Source organism: Dromaius novaehollandiae, chromosome 16, assembly GCF_036370855.1.
Source record: "Dromaius novaehollandiae isolate bDroNov1 chromosome 16, bDroNov1.hap1, whole genome shotgun sequence".
NCBI lineage: Eukaryota > Metazoa > Chordata > Aves > Casuariiformes > Dromaiidae > Dromaius > Dromaius novaehollandiae.
In genome coordinates, this window is record NC_088113.1 from 8,327,535 (window position 1) to 8,345,472 (window position 17,938).

Genomic DNA, 17,938 nt, shown 5'->3' on the forward strand with positions numbered 1-17,938 from the left:
TTTCAGAAGCTGAAACTAGCCCAGACTAGTACTCCTGTGCAGGGAATTATCCACCATTCAAAGCGGCGAGGGAGGACAATAGAAAAAAAACAAACAAACAAAATTGTTACCAAATGTTGGGAATAGTCTAATCATAACGCAACATGCTTCCAAATCATTCAGGTGCATAAGAATTTTATTTCCAAGATGTTCATGTCTTCCTCCCCTCACTCCCGACAGTTTTGGCAACCTACCCTCTTGCGTTTTGACATCTGCAAGGCTGCATTCCTCTTGCTCGGCTTCACTGCTCTGTTTAATGTTCTCTACTTCCAGCCAAAAACTGTCCATTGACAAGCGGTCCAAAGAATCTACCCCGGAGCTGATGCGCTCTGACAACGGGGGTGCCAAAGGACTCTTCGGAGGAATCTGGCTCATTTTGCAGGGGCAATTTCTGGTACTGAGGGAGGAAGAGATAAGGAGAGACAGATTAAGCTACACATATTCAGTTATGACATTCTCAGCACAGTCTTCAGTGATTAATGACTGCAATAAAAGCCAAACAGAGGTAAGTGCTAAACTTCCTTTTGCTAGTGTTTAGCAATAACAGGCAAGGTTGGGCTCAACTCCAATAGAGTAGGAGAAAAAGCTACCGTCCGAGGGATGTGAGAGGAGGCAGTATCAACATGTTTTGCTTCACTGTCCTTCCAGTGACCTCTTAGACACCTCCTGTTCCCATGTTTGCTTTCAAGATTCCCCCTGCAAGCAGGCACAGACTGACAGACAACCAGGACGTTTCGAGCTCTGTGCGCAGGTGATCCGGCGTGCACAGCGGGTCTGATGACTCCCAGCCAGGGCAGGCTCATCCTCTGCATGCAAAGTCGACGTGGCTGTTGCACAGCCTGCATTTCACTTGGTGCAAACAGCTCCCATGTTTGAGGCCCTCTTTTCCTGCCCAAACCAGATTTTTCAGATTTGTGAAACAGCAAAAGGGTCCGGGGAAACCCAAGCACGCAGAAGTCTTTACCACCCTGCTGATTAATTCACGTGCAGCCAGAGTCCCAGACTGGTCCAGCTCAGCTGAGCTTTCAACCTCTCCCAAGAAAGGTGCGAAATCCTAACCACTTCATAAGATAACACCGCTCCTAAAATGAAATGTAATTCTCTTCAAAGGGTTGTAAGCCTTTTAAACACTGCTGTATAACTTCTTCAAAGGCTTCAAATAAAGAGGCATAAATTTAACCTACTTATTAAAAAAGCCTCAATGGTTCAAGTTACAAATACAAAACTCAAGAAACTACACACTACGCTAACGCTGGACAGCTTGAAAGGGGTTATCGAGGACACGTAGAAACAGCCATCACTACAAAACACAGACCAGAACCATTTTCCAGGCACAAGACAAGAAGCAGATCAAGCCTTACGCCTTGAGAAACTTGAACCAAACACAGCCACCAAATTTAATTTAGCCATCCAGCTCTGGAAGGACCTAGGAACTGATATTTGCCAGCTATTTTGCCATCAATAACTTCCTTTCATTCTAGTAAGCCACAACGAGCAGTTTTGGCACTATCTTGCTTCTGTTATAAGAAGCATTTCAAGTCTTAAAGGACTAAATTTGAAGATCTAGCAATTAGAGGCGTGTGTCATGGGATATTCTGCACTGATATTTATACACTTACGTACATATTCCGCACAGTCCCTCTTCTAATACGCCTGCAGGCAGCCCTTCTCTTCTAAAGGTCAAAACTAAGGCGATAACCATCATTCTGAGAACATCTGGAGCCAGTAGTAGCTCTGAGAACAAGAACAACAAGTTCTCTCTCTCTCTTTTTTTTTTTTTTTTTAATTTCAATATAAGCAGGAACACAGAAGTTAAAGATTGAAGAGAGCTGTTATGCCATCCAGCCCACCTCTGACAAGGTAAGAGGCGTCCCGTTTGTTACCCATTTTTTTTTCTGTTCCTACTCTTGGGCTTCCAAACAACAGGCCTCCAGGAGGCCACTTCATAGCCTGGTAGAACATTTATGTGTTTAAAATTTTTTTTGTTTTCTTTTCCCCTTCATAGCTCATCTCAATTTCTCTCAATTCTACTATAGCTACCATATCAAACCATTATATCCCCTTTTTCCTTTTAATCTATGTCTTTATGCATTGGGGTTAAAAATTTAGATCACTTCCCTCATATCAACTCTCCAGATTTAATACCCCCCCATACACTCCATTTCCTTGCATTTGCCGACAGCCTTCTGGTGAGAGGATCAAACATAGTCACTGTGCTACTGTCCAAAAGACTATGCCCTATCCTGCCATGATACCCCACCAGAATGTCATCACATGACAATCTGCAGAGGCCACCATTTAGAACATGAGAATAGCAGGAGGTTTGGGGTCATCTTGAGGGACTTTGTTCTGGCCAGCATCAGCTCCAGAAACACCGTGGCAGCCAAAATTGCACTCGAGCGCAGCCTCTCAGTGCATAACACCATGCAGGCTAAGAAACCATCTCACAAGCTGTCCTACTTGCTCTAGAAGAGCACTCAGTAGGCACAACTACTATTCTTGCCACAAGTTACTGCACTGTACTGCTGTGGGATCTAGGTTACACAGAGTAGCTCTAAACCATAAAATTCCTTCATGTTCTGCCTCGTTTGGACTCATCTAGCACCTGAGAAGTCTCCTTGGGTTCACACTGGGATAGAAGTTATATCCAGGTCTGCAGATCCAGCAGAACCTAACCTGCAAAGCGGAGGGCAGCTCACCCAGAGCACACACGTCCCAGGGCGAGCCTGCTTCACTGTAGCTATGGCAATCCTTCCCCACACCTGACCTAGGCCTACCCAAAAAACAAACAAACTTTAAGACAACACAAACAGAGCCTTCAGCTCTTTCAAAAGTGTAACTATTGCCTTGCACGTTCTGCATGACTTACCCAGAGACCAGATTCTGGATACAAACTTTACTCCAGAAGATGCCATGACCAAGCGGAGTAACTTTCGTCTATAACATTAGAGCTGGTTCCTGGTATCTGTCTGAGAAGGGTCACAACATCCCTACAGCCCAGATCCTCAGGCTATAACTTTGCCAACAGCTATTTCTGATCTACCAGCACCTCCAGTCCATATCATGATGGTACAACACTGGTACAAGGATGGAGCACTTTTGGACACTATACTGAACTGTGTAAGGACTCCTATCCCACTCCGACTCTTGCTTCTGTACCATCCCTAGCTATCGTTTCCTCCCACAGCTGGGGATTCAGATGCACCACAAAGCTCCCCTGCGGGTCACACTGTATGCCTGTGATAGGAGCACCATGCTGAACTGCCCGTGGGTCAAACACCACCAAAGCCATCTTCATCTTTCCTCTCAACAGCCCCACAGGCCACTGCACTAGCTCGTTTCACCAAGGTGCAAAGATGCACACACACACCATTAGCAGAAGCCAAAACCCAGCTCTGCAGCTCCTAAGCTAGCACTGCTGTTTCTGTCTCTCAGAAAAAACACGAAGACAAAAGTCAGGTCTTAAAATTAAGGCCAGACAGTAAGACATTTTAATTTTTTTTCCTGCCTCCCTTGAGCACACTGCTTTACAAATCCAACTGGCCAGGTGGAAAGTTAATTTTGGATTCTATGCCCCTAAGAAATTGTCCTCCCTTGACTGACGAACACAATGAGGTAGAACAATCCATGATGTATACAGGTAGTAATAGTTCAGATTTAAGGTGAAGATTGTTGGCTTAAAATGTTAATCAGCTCAGTTGCAACTGGGCAAAGAGTAAGTGGAATAATCAGGTTCACTAAGATGCACTGTAAACATAAAAAGCTTAACATTTTAAAGTTTTAAAAGCTAACCCAACAGTAAGCAAGCTTGCCAGAAAGATCTAGTTAAAGGCAACCATAAAGGAATGATTTTGCGGCAAGACTGGCCATGCTAATGCACTCTTTCCCTCTTGTTTAAGAGCAGAGCTAGTTTTGGTGGGCTTGAGATCTGACCCCCCCAAGAACCTCAGTCTGACCTTGGGTTAACTATGCTGTTAATAATGTTACGAGAAATTAAAGCAGACTGGCATGAACCTTGTAAGGCTCAATGACTTATTATTTCTCCTGCAAGTTATCTCTATGCAGAGCACCTGGGAGCCCCAATACGATCTGCATGCCTGCACAGCACAGGCAGGGAGCACTGGTGGCTCACCAGTCCTGGACTAGGGTACGAAGCCTCAGAGTAGTTTTTCATCTGTTCCTAGATACTGTCAACACATAGCAAAAGCATTGTAAACACTCATGCAACTCTTCGCCCTCTTGAATATATTAAAATAAACTAAACACCGTTGCTATGCATTTTGCTCATGCCAAGGTTGAATCACTCTAGTCAGCTTCTCGCAGGATTTGTGGCTGCCTGGGCTACTTCACAGCTTGCTCAACATCCTTTCCTCGCTGAGCGTGCCTCTCCAGCAGATGGGTGAGGAGGTTCCTTCCCAAGCATTTCAAGCAGAATGGGTGGTGACAAGCGTGAGCCAAGAAATTGCAACTCCTTTAATACTGTTTCCAGAAAAACAAAGATGAGAAAAAGGCAACAAAAACAGATGAAGTTATACAAGACAGGCCTTCTACACCCAAGCTCCTAGTTGTAGGGACATTTCCAAAGATCTGGGGCAAAAACAAGGGCAGGCACAAAAGAACGAAACAGGTGGTGGGAGTCTGGATTAACCTCCAGAGCAGTACACCAAGTCACAGAATCACAGCAATCAAGACCGCCACTGGCGTGAAATACAAGTGCTCTAAAAAAGAAGAAAAAAAAATCTGAGAAAACATATTACCAACTGGCTGCAGTATTTTCCACAGGTAAAGACACCAATTCAGAGGAGGAAAAAAAATACATTAAGGTCACAAAACATGCACGTCGTACCAGCTTTCAATTTATTTCAGGGTCAAAAACCAGTTGATTGGCACAAGATTAAAGGAAACAAAAGGTTTGGATAGGAAATGCTCCTCTCTAATTTGCTTTCAAGTTCCTATCGTGAGCAAGCAGTTTAAACCCAGTCGCAGAACTGTACGGTTAACTCTGAAGAGCAAGAAATATCTAGAGACCAGCCAATCACAGCTTGCCACAGGTTGGATTCTCTTGTTTAAAATCATGTAGTAGGATAAAGGCACCGAAAAACGGATAGTATTTAGAAAGCTAGAGAAAGTCTTGCAGTATTAAATCAGATAAGGAAAAAAATTTTTGAATATAATTACTGAAAGAATTAAAAGTTTAAATCTTAATCACCCTTTCAAAAGTGTTAATACTAGAAAAGCGCCCTGTATAGTAGAAGTTCATCTACCTATTACCAAATTTTTAGATAAAATACACATAATCAGGTGTTTCATTTAGGCATACAGAATTACACAAAACACTGTCTGCAATGGGCAGACAGCAAGTTACCATCAAGCGATGCCTTGGGGACATGAGCTCCACCAACTTCCCACATCAGAACAGAATCAGTTCATAGGAAGTCAACCAGAGGCCTCAATCCAGCAAAAGCTCTGCCACAAACCCAGCGTCATTCTCCTTGCAATCCCCTAACTTCAGTACACTGAAAGCAGTCTCAAACACATCCCCCCTCGAGGAACAAAAGGGCAATACTTCAGTTTACTCTTAGAAGACAAAGTGAAAAATGTAGAGCTGGTTCAAGCACCTTGGACCAGACCACAAGAGCAAGGACAGACCAGCTATCAAACTACTGTGGCCAGATGAACAGTAACTTACCTGACATATATTTTTAACATGCTTAATTTTCCCCAGCCTAACTAAACCAAAGCAGTTTAAGAGCCTTAATTAAAGCAGTCTGCCGCTGTTGACTTAATGTCTTCGTATATCTCTAACCATAGGGGATCTGCTCATTTACCTAGCAGCTTCCCTGACATACAGATCGTCTCACGGGCATCCCTGACATGGGGGGACAGGGCCTCTAACCCACCCCGTTTTACAAAACACCACTGCCAACCACAGCTCACATGTCTATTAAGGGGTTTTAATCAAGGCTTCCCACACTTGTGACAGCATACTCAAAGCTCTGCATCTGTAGCACTAGCAGGGATAGCCAAGCTCTCACTACCACAGTTTGCTGACAAGATTACAGCTTGTTTTTGGTAACACAATCAGTCCATCAAGATCTGCTATTATGCAAGCAGCTCTGGGAACAGCATCATATTTAAGGTTGTTTTGAAGAAGCCTGTTCTGCAAGCGATGAGGAGGACACACCGGACAGTTCTGCGTACATTGAGCAACTCCTACCAGAGCTGGCTTCCCCCCTGCCCCATCAACAGCAGAGGCGACCCCCAAGTCCCCGTCTCCCGTCCTGCTTCCACCTGAAAGAGGAAAGGACAGTGATGATTTGCCCAGGACTACATAGGGCAAAGAGCTCCTGAATCCTGATGCTTTTTTTTGTGTAACGTGCTGCTTTCCCATAGCACCTTCATCACTTTCTGCTCCAGTCCTGATCTCTTCAGATAACTTGTGCTTTATCGAAAACTGCCAGTGCTGCAGAGGAGGCAATAGCTTACCCGACAATAAGCTTTCACATCAGAGTATTTATGGCCAAAGAAACTCTGTCTCAACGCTTGCCTTTCAGATCTACATTTAGAATAAACTCATCTCCACTGTCCAGTAAGGATCTAAATAAGCAAGCCAAGGAACAGTGAAATTTCTCTGTAATTGCTGATCTACCTAGAGGTCAGTCTCTCACACAGAAGTTTAGAGCATCGCTTAAGCACAGGATTGATAAACACGTGTAGATACAGCCAGTTCAAAAATACTCAAAGCCATGCTTAGTTGGGCATCTATTCCCATCATGCAAGAGTTCACATCCTCCTCAGAAGACTGAAGCCATGCTCCATACGTACAGTCTTCTTCTCACTGCAAGGTCAGCACAGACGAGCCCTGTGGTCACTCCTCAGCATCAGCGGGTGAGGCAGACGGGGCCTCTCATTGACTCGGAAATCCAGCTGCCAGTCAGCAGGACGGGGCCAAAACAAAGTTTCAGGAGCACTGCAATACTGAATTCCACTTCGAATCGATAAGCCGAAGGCTTACCTGTGAATCGGGAATTGAAAGAGGAGGCATCTCTATCCCTACTTCTGTTCTCGCCTACTCCACGTCCATCTAACCAGCACAAGCAGTTTTGTCCTTCTGGCGGCCGCAAGGAGCTGGTCTCTCAGCCACGTTTCACCCGTCAGCAAGACATCGGCATGCCAAAACCCACAGACCAGTTAGTAGGGGCTGGCAGTTACTGCAGAGCACTTGCTGCACACAGGCGCTCCGGCGTCCTTGCTACATCACCCTGTCCCAGCGCCGCGGGGATGCCGCAGACAGAGCGGGCACGTGGGACTCCCGTGCCAGCAGGCTGCCAGACGGTGCCTGGTTTGTCACAGCCCCGTGGTGCACCGTCCCAGGGATCCTACCAGGGCCAGGATGAGTCAGTACCTCCTCGTTACGAAACCCGTGCCTGGACAAGTCACACTACCAGTACGTCAGTGCGAGCACCCTGACTTCATTTCCATCACCGCTCTGCGACTTCAGGCAGGAGGCTTCACCTCCAGGCAGCTCAGCTTCCACCCTGGGGGTGGAGGGGGAAAGCGACCACACAGCAAAAAAAGGCAGCTGTAAACTTATTTTCTGTGTGACCATTCACTAAAACAAAAGCTTTCTGCAAGAGTACAGACTCACACATACTAAATATGTCTTACTCTTAAGTTCAGCATCAGAGAAGCCGTAAGCCAGGATGATGCAACTAACTCTTACTTCTTGCAGCCCGTTCTACCAGCTGCACCCGCATCAGAGCGGGGAACGAGCAAGGCAGTGGTTGTCAGGATGCGCGGGGAACCGGCGAGCACCCACAGAGCAGTCCCGTGAGCAACCTGCTGAGCAGACGCGCTGCGGGTAGAAGCTACACTTCGCGCACAAGAGGCTTAGGGACACGAGATAGATGAATGGTGGTAAGCTCCTTGCTGGGATTTCTCAGATAAGAGTTATCACCCACGAGACGCTGCTTGGCTAATACACAGTCACGTAAAGCTCTGCTCATTCAAGGTCTGTAAACAGCTCTTAACTCCGTGCCCCCTAATGAGAGGGATAAACATGGACTTTGCAGGAAGGAAAGCTTCCAAGAACGGCCACCTTGAGGAGCATCACCCAGGTTGGTGCACCCAGGGCTCCAAGCAGGGTCGGCAGGACGGGCGACGTGCTGGCCCCGGCTCCCCGGCACGAGGGAGGGGAAGCTGGAGCCGCAAGCACAGTTTCTCAGGAGAGCTTTGGAGGCAGGATAACAAGATCACCAAGTCAGGTGGTGAGTGCCTTAAAGAGAATCCAATAAACAGCCCATAGTTACCACTGCAAAAATAAACAGCCATTAATTAGAAGACCAGGATGCTTTGCATATCATTTCGTAACCACCTTATCATACAGGTATACCTCAGGTCTGTCCCAGGAGCCGAGTTACACAAGGGAGCATTTCACCCGCCGGTCAGACCTGAACGAACAAGTGCAAATTGCCACTCAGGAGAAGTTAAACGTTTCGGCCAAGCGCAGCGAGAAAGTTTAGTGCCCCCACCGCAGCACGTCTGCCCGCAGAGGCACCCGGTGCCAGGCCAGAGCCCCGAACCCACCTGACTCGTCTGGCAAAACCATAAGCTGTTACTGAAGATTGATTTTTATCAAAGAAACCCTGCAGTAATCTTCTCTAAGGGTGACTGGCTACTTAATCTAGTCCATTTAAAAATGAGTAAGTTTAAAGCAATTTACCGTATTACTCCTGTGTGGTTCTCCCTAGGCTTTTTTAAATTATTATTATTTTTAATTAAAGTCTCAAATTCTGCCTGGGATCTTTTAAAGACTCTTGCTGCTACACACGAGGCCAGAACAGACTGGGAAAACCGAGCAGCCGTACAGAAACGTGGCGGGTGCAGAGCTACCAATACAAAGCTGCTGCAGCACATCCACATGAGGGGAATGAGTTCAGAGTAAATACAGCTGGGAGACACCTTGAAAATAAGTGCGATTTCCAAGTTGATGCAAATATGCCCTAGACCGAGTATCCAGCCGGTTGACAGCACCCAGCGAGCACACGAGCAGTACGGTTTTTGCCAGTTTTACCCTTCAGCACGTGTTTTGCAGGATTCTTATAAACGAGCAGCTCTTACTCAAGTACAGGTTTACAAAGCATGGAAAAGCCCTCAAAACACCTGACTGCCAAGGCAGTTTCACCGGGTTGTAAGGAAACACGTAGCCTTCGTATCCCCCCCGCAGCGCTTCCCTCCCAGGCATGCACACCCACACATCCCACGCGGGAACGGCTTGCTGGGCTGATCCCAAAGGAAAAACTACTGAGTTAGAACAAGGGAGAGGGGAAGAAGAAAAAAAGGCATTTTTTGTTTCATCTTCACTATCAAGGCAGTCAAAGCACGTTTTTAGAAAGCATGTTAAATCTTGTTTACTCTGTTTCCCCCTTACCTTGCCACAAAGGGATATTTTCTACCTCTACACCCTGCCTCCTGGATAGAGAAGGAAAAAAAAAAAAAGAAAGGAGAATAAAAAACGAAAACAAAGCCACCACCTAGTAGAAGGGTGCCCTCCCGTTCAACCCCGTACCTGCGCCCGGTGCCGGCGGGCTCGAGGGGCTGCAGCAGGACGCGGGGCCGGGGGATCCGCAGCCGGGCCACGCCAGGCGCCGGCTTCCCGGGCCGCTCCATGCCGCGGGCGGCAGCCGCCAGCGCCTCCGCGCCGCTCCCCGCCGGGCCGCGGAGCCGCCGTCACCGGGCGGCCGTGCTGCCGACTGGGCACCGCCGCAGCGTCCTCTCCTCCCACCCAGCCGCCGAGCACCGGCCACCGCAAGCACACCTGCGGCGTCAGCGCCAGCGCCAGCGCGCCCCAGGGCCGCCCGCCCGCAACGCGCCGCCGGAGCGCCGCATCCAGCACCCGGGGGAGCGGGAAAACCAAGCAGGAGGAACCTCCCGAGCGCCGAAGCGTTAGCTTAGGTCTCGGCCACGGGAAAAAGCAGCTCCCACAAGCGGCACTGGAGAGGAGGAGTTAAACAGCACGTTTCGCCTCAGCGCCGTATTTTTGTTCAACAAAAGACGTCAAGGAAAGCACAGCGCATCTGCCCCGGGGGTTACGCGGTGGGGTGGGGAGGCAGGCAGAGCGTCCACCAAAAGAGCAAATTCAGCATATCAGGTCATAGCTGGGCAGTGAGCAAACTGCAGCTTTATGAAAGACACCGGTGTTGAAAGAGCAGCATAAACCCGTAACGCCCACAAAGTCCATTTTGTAAGATCCAGATCCTTCTTCAAAAATTTCAGCAAGCAGCAATCCAGGCAAGAGTGTAGGGACAAAACAATCGGATTCCCCATCTCCCTTTCTGCAACAGGTTTTCACATTTATTTCCCCCCCTTCATGCTTTTTTTCCACCAAACTTCCATGCGCAGTATTTCTGCAACTTCCCTTTCCTCTAACTTTTATTATTCCCAGTCCCTAAGTTAAAGGCACAAATGAGTCAGCTATTGAAAGCTTCCCTAAGGAAGACGTGCAAGGCGTCTTCGGCGCAGCTAACAGCCGCTCTCATCTTTCCCAGCCCTCCTGGCAAGACGGGACCTGTGGGTCAGCCCGCTTTGCCAGCAAGGCTTAAAAGGGCAGCAGCAGCAGCTTTCTCAGGGAAGCCATCCATCACAAAAGCATGCAAAGAGGCCGTCTCATATTAAAGATTTGTTTCTCACCCACTAATACAGCCCTTTTCCCAGCCCCTGCTCTAGTCTAGACGTTTTAACCCCACCTTGCAAACGTGCACCTGATTTGTTGCAAAAGTCGCGCTGCCCTACTGCCCGAATCCAGGACGCGATCCACTTTCACACCCTCACAGCGGCTTGTTTATGGGGAGGATTACACACCGGCTCTGCCCTGGCAGGCGTCCCCAGCGCACCTGCAGCGGCAGCCTGGCCGCTTCCCAGGCAACTCCCTGGTCCGCGTCCTCGGCACCAGGACCGAGGCCCTCGGCTATCCCGGCACAGCTTTAGTCACCGGGGGCAGATACAAGGAGGGTCTTTTGTGCGAGACACTTACAACTTCTTGCACCGAAATACACAAAAACCATCTTGGATTTTTTCTCCTCTTTCTTCTCCTCATCCCCAATTTCCAGTTCTTACTTTTTTTTCGGATGAAACCCCCACACACACACTCCCACCTCCCAATTTAGAGGCTCAAAGCACTGCAGAAGGACAACCCTCCAGGAACGTCCTCCCGTCTCGAGGTAACCCAACGAGCACGTGGGAAAGCACGGTGCAGCTGTGGCAAGCTTTCACTAGCTCAGTCCTGTTCCCAGTGCACCTGTAATCCGTGCACATCCATTTTGTGCTATATTCCTCATTTAGCTTATTCACGACCACAAGTGGTCCCAGTGAGTATTGTAAGGGATGAAATTCAACACTCAGAACCATTCCTCTCCCTTTTTTGTCATTCAAGTCATCTGTACAGCTTCTCCCACGTCAGCGCTGAACTCAGGTGAACCCTGCGCAAGTCTTGGGAGCCCATCCATGAGCTACAGCTTTCACAGCAGCATTAATTTAGACATAAGCAGCGTGTTACAAAAATAAATCCAACACTGAAGACCTTACCAGCATGCAAAAAGCAATCAAAACAACGCCACTGTTCTTGCTCAGCTGCACAAGACAACGGCCGCTCCAAAGGCACGCTGGCCAGAGGTGCAAGCCGTAGCAGGTAACTACACAAGCCGCCCAGGAGACAAGAGCAAGGAGAGGAGAACAACAAATACATTTCCGAGAGATTTCACTGCTCCAAGCTTTGATATTTTTACCAAGCTCAAGAAAACATTATTTCTACTATTTTCTACGCAGGACCCAGCCTTTCCAAAAGGCTTTATAACCAAACTCAACTTGCACTAAAACAAGGGGGTTGTGTTTTAGGTCACCCCTTCTCATGGACACAAAAGTGCATATAAGCTGCCAATACTGGAAGGAGATGGGCACAACAGCCCACAACTACATTTGTTTTATCCCTCAGCCATGTTCCTTCTTATTCAATTTCTTTCAACAGCCTCAGCCAGCTGCTTTTATTTTTTGAGAGCTTTTCCAACAGACGAGCTAAATAAGTTACTAATATGAGCTAGCTTCATTGTCCTAGGTTTCTAAAGCAACAGGAATCAGTAACAAATCAGCCAGGCTTGTTGCAAAACTGGGAAGTATTTAAAGCATGCAGAATGAAAAAGAAATTTTTTGACAGTACATTCAACCTTATTTACTGCTACAAAGCCGCACAGAAGAATTACTGAAAATCTAAGGTCTGCTTGGATAATGAGGTGCAGCCATACAACCATTTACAGCCTTCCACGTATTAACTCCTTTCTGAACACTGGTTATTGCTGGTATTTGAGAAGGATAATTAGCAAGTTTATTGCCAAATCTGTGAGAAAGGAGGTGGAGAAACAGGGCACAGGCAAACCGAGTCTGGATTGAGGACAGGATACTGAATCAGCGTAAATATTCCAACTCTAGTTTTGAGTTTTCCTGCACGTTTCACCAGGACCGCCTTACTGACATCATTCAAGGTGTGCCAAGCTCACTAGCACAAGATCATCTGGATCCCAGGAGCTGAATCTTAATCAAAATGGAGACAAAGAGACATACCAAGGCTCTCAGCATCCAATTAATGAGAATGAATCACTGGTACAGGCCCATGCTGTTAACGTCATGGCTTTAGAACATGAGTTGTTTCTAAAGGTATCTACATGCCCTGCCAAATCCATTTGACTCTGCTTGTTCAGTAAACCCAACTGTCTTCTGAGCCAAAAAGATGGGGGAAGAAATATTCAAAATACTTCTGGATAGTCAGGAATTTCAGCTGAGCAGAGAATGTAAGCTCTGGAGATCTGAAGCGTACAGGAATCTCCCAAGGGACCTCAGGATCTCCATTTGTCTGGGAGAGCTGCATCCGGACGCTGCCACCGGGAAGAGCTCCACACCAGCACCTTCAAGTCCGCTTTCACGCAAAGCTCATGAGCTGCATCACAAGGTATCAAGCCAGCATTTTATTTTCCAGTCATCCCCAAAATCTTTTTTTAAACCATGAAAATCAAACACAAGTGAAAGACACTGATACCTGAGGTAGAGTGAAAAACTTAACACAGCCAAAATCCCTTACACTACGTTTTTTCTTCAGGAAACAGAGTACCTTTTTACAGTACACAACACTAGGAAAACAAGAAAATAATTATCCCCCCTCCAGTCCTTCACATATCAAGAAAATCCTCAAGCAGTGTTATCTATCCATCAGACAGATTCATTAAGATTAAGAGATTACTCTAGTTTCTGGAGTCACTCAGGCGCTGAGGTTGCCCAAGCTTGCTCGCAGCTCACCACAGCAGCAGAGTCCAAGCCATGTCCCAGCGCAGGGTGCTCAGCACCAGCCCCGTCCACGCAGCAGATGCTGGCTACTCCACCAGACAAGGTCTAATGTGTCATCCCACTGGGAGAGATCCGCCAGCTCTCATGGGAACGCCTACGTCAGGTCGGCACAAGTGAGGAGGTGAAGCTCCACCATCCTTGAGCCCCAGCTCAGTCCTCATAACCTTCCCTGCTCCATCCACACCACGCGTGGCTCAGACTCAACAACCACCTGGGCAGACCCTGCTTACCGTAAAGCCCAACCTGCCTGTAGCCACGAGCTATATGCCAGACACATAATCTGCTTTACTGCACCTACGAGTTGTAGCAAACAGAGGATTAGGGCTTCAGGCAGTGAACAAACAGCAAGAGCAGACAACTCCCAAGCAGAGATTGTTTGCATGCAGGTGGCTATTATCTCGCATTTAAGAAAAAAACAGCAAGCAAAGGAACCACTGGCACCTGGTGGGAGGCGACGTTGCAGTAGAGGGGGAATAGCAGGCTGGCAGCCAAAGCCAGAGCCGCTCCATCATGCCACGGTCAGATGCAGCAGCCCTGACCTGCAATCTCCGCCCAGCACGGCTGAACACACGGCCGCCTTCAGCTGTCCACCTTGCCAGGGCTACCACCCATCACAGGCATGAAGGGACTGTGCCGTGCCCTCCTCAGCTGCTGTCGTTCAGAGCTGGACACAGCAGTCCTAGCCATCCTTAATATGAGTTGCTTTCACACATCGGACCATCAGCTCCACACTGGAGCTGGTCACGCAGCAAGGAACAGAGCACATGCCACCAGGAGAACGAAAGGCAAAAAAGGAGTAGAAAGTCTGCCCAAGAAGGAAAGAGAAGTAGTCAGCAAGAAGAGGTAAGACAATGGTTTGCAACCCAGTTCTCCTTTATCCCCTACCATCGGTCTAAACTGGCGCACAGGGGATTAGTTGAGAGGAACAGAAACAGGAAAGCCATTAATGAATGCTCAGCGTTAAGACTGATTTAGGAGAAACACCAGTTCCCCAAAGATTATTTACATGCATTTTAGTACCTTGCCTTGAGGCTAGTGGCCACTGGACAATGACACAAGGCTAATGGAAACCAGTGTTCTGGAGACCGACGGATAATGTCAGGGCTTGGGGGGTGAGGGAGGAGGAAACACACGACACCGTTCAGACATAGATGTATGCTTAGATAGCTGAACTGCAAAGTTGCTTAGAACTGATTACTACTGTAAATAGTGTAATTTAAACCACCCGAAGCACTTCCACTGCTCAAGGAAGAGCTGTAACAATAGCAGGAAGTCCTCAGACACAGCAGCTATTCTTAACACACAAAAACACTTATTCCAACAAATAACCAAAAGTTATTTTCTAATCTAAACTGAGTATGCCTCTGCCTCCTGGGCATTTTCAGGCTGGATAAAATTAGATACCTTAGCAGGTTTCTGAGGATGCCCTTGTTTACCTTCCTGTTCAAACACATGCCTGACTTCTACTGGAGGCTGTGCCTTGCAGAAACTGTACCACTCTCGCTGCACCCTAAAGGCAGAAAGAAGTGACGGACACCAGAGCCACCAGCATAACCACCACCGAGCTGTTTGTTCACTTCCTTTAAACACAAGGGCTTATTATCGTGGCTACCAGGTGACAAAGTCCAACCCATCACTTTTAAGGTGCAATAGGAGAGACATACGGGGCAAAGAATTAGCAGTCAGTTACCTGTTTGGCCGTAATGAGTAACGAGCATCTCAGGTCTGCAGAGATGTGTCAGTCTGGTTCACACGGGGCTGGATCCCACATTGCAGACCTCAGCCCAGCACCACCCTCACGTCTGACAGAGGCTGCACCGCGAGCACTTGTGCCTCCTCAATTTCCATAGAAAAAAAGAATAAGCAAGAGCTCAAATTTCAAAGCTGGCAACCCAACACATTTCACAAACCTCAATTTGATTTTTGCAAGCTGGGTTTTCTTATCCCTTTTGGGAAATGGATGGGGCAACAGTTACAAGTGGGAAGAGTGTCAGAAAGGGACCATCTCACTCTGCCACCCCAGCTCTCAGGCCAGAGACGTGAGAGATCAGGCTGTCATCTTCTTATTTCCTGCACCAGGATCACGAGCAGCAATTCCCAACGACGGGATGGCTTCCACAGGCTGAACTCACCATGAGTCAGGGTGTTTCTGGACAACCCACAGGAGCTGCTGCCCAAAGAATGCCAAACATTTACTCCCGAAAGAACAGAAGTCATGCACGTGGCACGGCTCCACGATCAGCGCAGAAGCAAGCGGCAGAGAACTACCAAGGTTATGAGACAGCCAAACAAGAGCTACTGATAGCTGACTCGACTCAGATGAGCTACAGCTATAGCAAGGGTAAGAGAAGAAGGGGAGGAAAAAAGTAGGAGTGACCTGATCATAGCTGCAGAACTAAGTGTTTTAATAAGGCTAAAGTGAAATACATAAAGGTCAGAGTCTGGACAAAACAGAAATGCAGTTTTCAAAGTATTTTTTTGTTTGTTTTACAAGATACTAAAATCCAAACTCAAAGAAAAAAAAAAAAACACCACACACACACTCTGGAAGCTTTTATATTGGTTCAGTTTAGCTGAAACTACTTCAGAGATTAGGCTGGGATCACCTCCACACTACCAAAGCTTGCCCTGTTGAATGGTTATAATAAAAACTGAATCCACTTACCTGGACACTACAGATTCTTTCAGTACCCAGAGGAAGAGTCACCTAACAGGTCGCTGTACATTGTCACGAGGGAGGCTATCTGCAGCTTGCAGTACTTTTGGTATAGGACATTTACTCTGAAAGCAAATGTCACTGGGCTCATTTGTGAGTAAGATATCAATCAGATGGATGTCATTCAGTCATCTGAGAACCTGACAAATCAGATTGCTCTCAGATGAGCAAAGAAAACCTCACACTAATGCTGTCAGGGGAGTCCTACATACTGACGTGTGTTTAGACTGCAACTTGCAGCCAGCCTGGCTGTCCAGCTCTCCCTTCGGGTCTGCAAAGCCCTGCATGGTCCCATCACCGAGGCTCCTTCTACAGCAGAGACACTACAGCTGTTGCAGAGCAATGGAAACTCTCACCCTTGCCAGTAATTGAGGGCACGGAAGGACACTCCCCTCTCCAAGCATATGCATTTTTACCAATCTCGGATGTTCATTTGACTATTTCTACTATAAAAAGAAAATTTAACACAGCCTGGGAACTGACATTTCTAATTAGTGGGCAGAAGCTAGTAAATTCCAATTATTCTGCTCATAAGCAGCAGCTGCGCTTGTACTGCAAAGCACCATCATTCCTCTTAACAGGCTTCTGGTTCTGCTTCATCTCTTTAGCAGCAACAGGTCCATCAGGAGGAATTCACGCTTGTCTGTGTGGGGGGAGATTATGAGCATCCCATGATTTATATTTATGGCCATTCTCCTCGTTTGTCCTTTAGGAGAGAGAGTTGGGACAAAAGCAGAATTAGCCTGATCCTTTCAAGGGCTCAGAAGTTTAAAAAAGGTCAGCTGTCACCCTTTCTGCTGCGCTAGCTCCTTGCTCTAAAGCCACCACACAGCTTGTTTGTACTGGTTTCATCTACAAACAACGCAACAGCTGGAACAAAGCTTGTTGAGAAGGCCGAAACCGATTTCACAACACAACTAGCACCACTTACAGAGCTATGAGTAGTTAGGACTTAGTTACCTCATTGGGAGTGGGTTTGTTTTTCGAAAATATTCACAATTTAATCCCATGGGTCTTCATGAAAACCAGAATTTGAGGACTGCAGACATCATCTAGGATTTAGGGGCCAGTAAGGGGAAATATGAAAAGTTTACTACAGACGTTTTCAAGGGACTTCATAGTGCAGGATTCAAAGGCAGAAGGGCACAGGGCAGGGGAGGCGAGTTGTGTAAGATCATCTCAAAGGTCAGCAAGAGGCTGGATTGGTACCTGCAAATCCCCCTCACTGTTTATTCTTGTACGAAAATCCACTGTTCCAACTACAGGGCATATGAAGACTCAGATATCTTTATCAACTGGTGTTGCAAGATAGCTTTTTATTTTTCCAGTTTACACCCAGCGTGCAAGTTCAGAATAATGCAGTACAATTTCCAAGGTGGGGGGGTGGGAAAAGGTCGTAAAGGTCACCCATTGAGTAAGAGCTGCATCAAATCCAACAAAAAACCCAATTCAGACTCACAGTTGAGCTGAAAACTACAGCTATTTTATATTTTAAATCTAGAAGCATATGCACAAGCAGATGAACTACAGCAGTTATGATTTAACCTCACAGCTCTAGTAACTCTGATGAACTCTTCTAACCAAGCTGAAACTCAAGAAATTATAACTAGACTGGTCTAAGCAACAAAACGCTTGTGTACAATGGATATTTTCTGACACATGCATCACTTTACCTACTATTTTTGTCGGAAATCATACTCATACAGGGTTAAGTCATATTCACAGATACACCAGCTAGCAACCAAGCGGCAGCTTCTTGACCTTACAAAGACTAGCTTTGCTTTGCCATCCGCT

The 17,938-nt window shown here is 47.1% G+C and overlaps 1 protein-coding gene across 3 annotated transcripts in view; it reads right to left on the minus strand.

Annotated features, from left to right (window-relative positions):
• The window catches only part of ARHGAP40 (Rho GTPase activating protein 40), a 33,112-nt gene extending 17,858 nt beyond the window's left edge, over positions 1-15,254 (minus strand). The window contains exons 1-2 of one of the 3 annotated variants that reach the window (XM_064521405.1): positions 15,119-15,254; positions 234-436 (exon numbers count right to left, since the gene is read on the minus strand). In XM_064521405.1, the coding sequence (XP_064377475.1) occupies positions 234-414 (181 nt within the window). In that variant the 5' untranslated portion in view covers positions 415-436; positions 15,119-15,254. Of the gene's footprint in view, positions 1-233; positions 437-9,607; positions 10,048-15,118 lie in introns of those variants that run through there. The other 2 variants (XM_026093034.2, XM_026093033.2) reach the window with 2 other exon arrangements.
• Between the last annotated feature and the right edge of the window lie 2,684 nt (positions 15,255-17,938).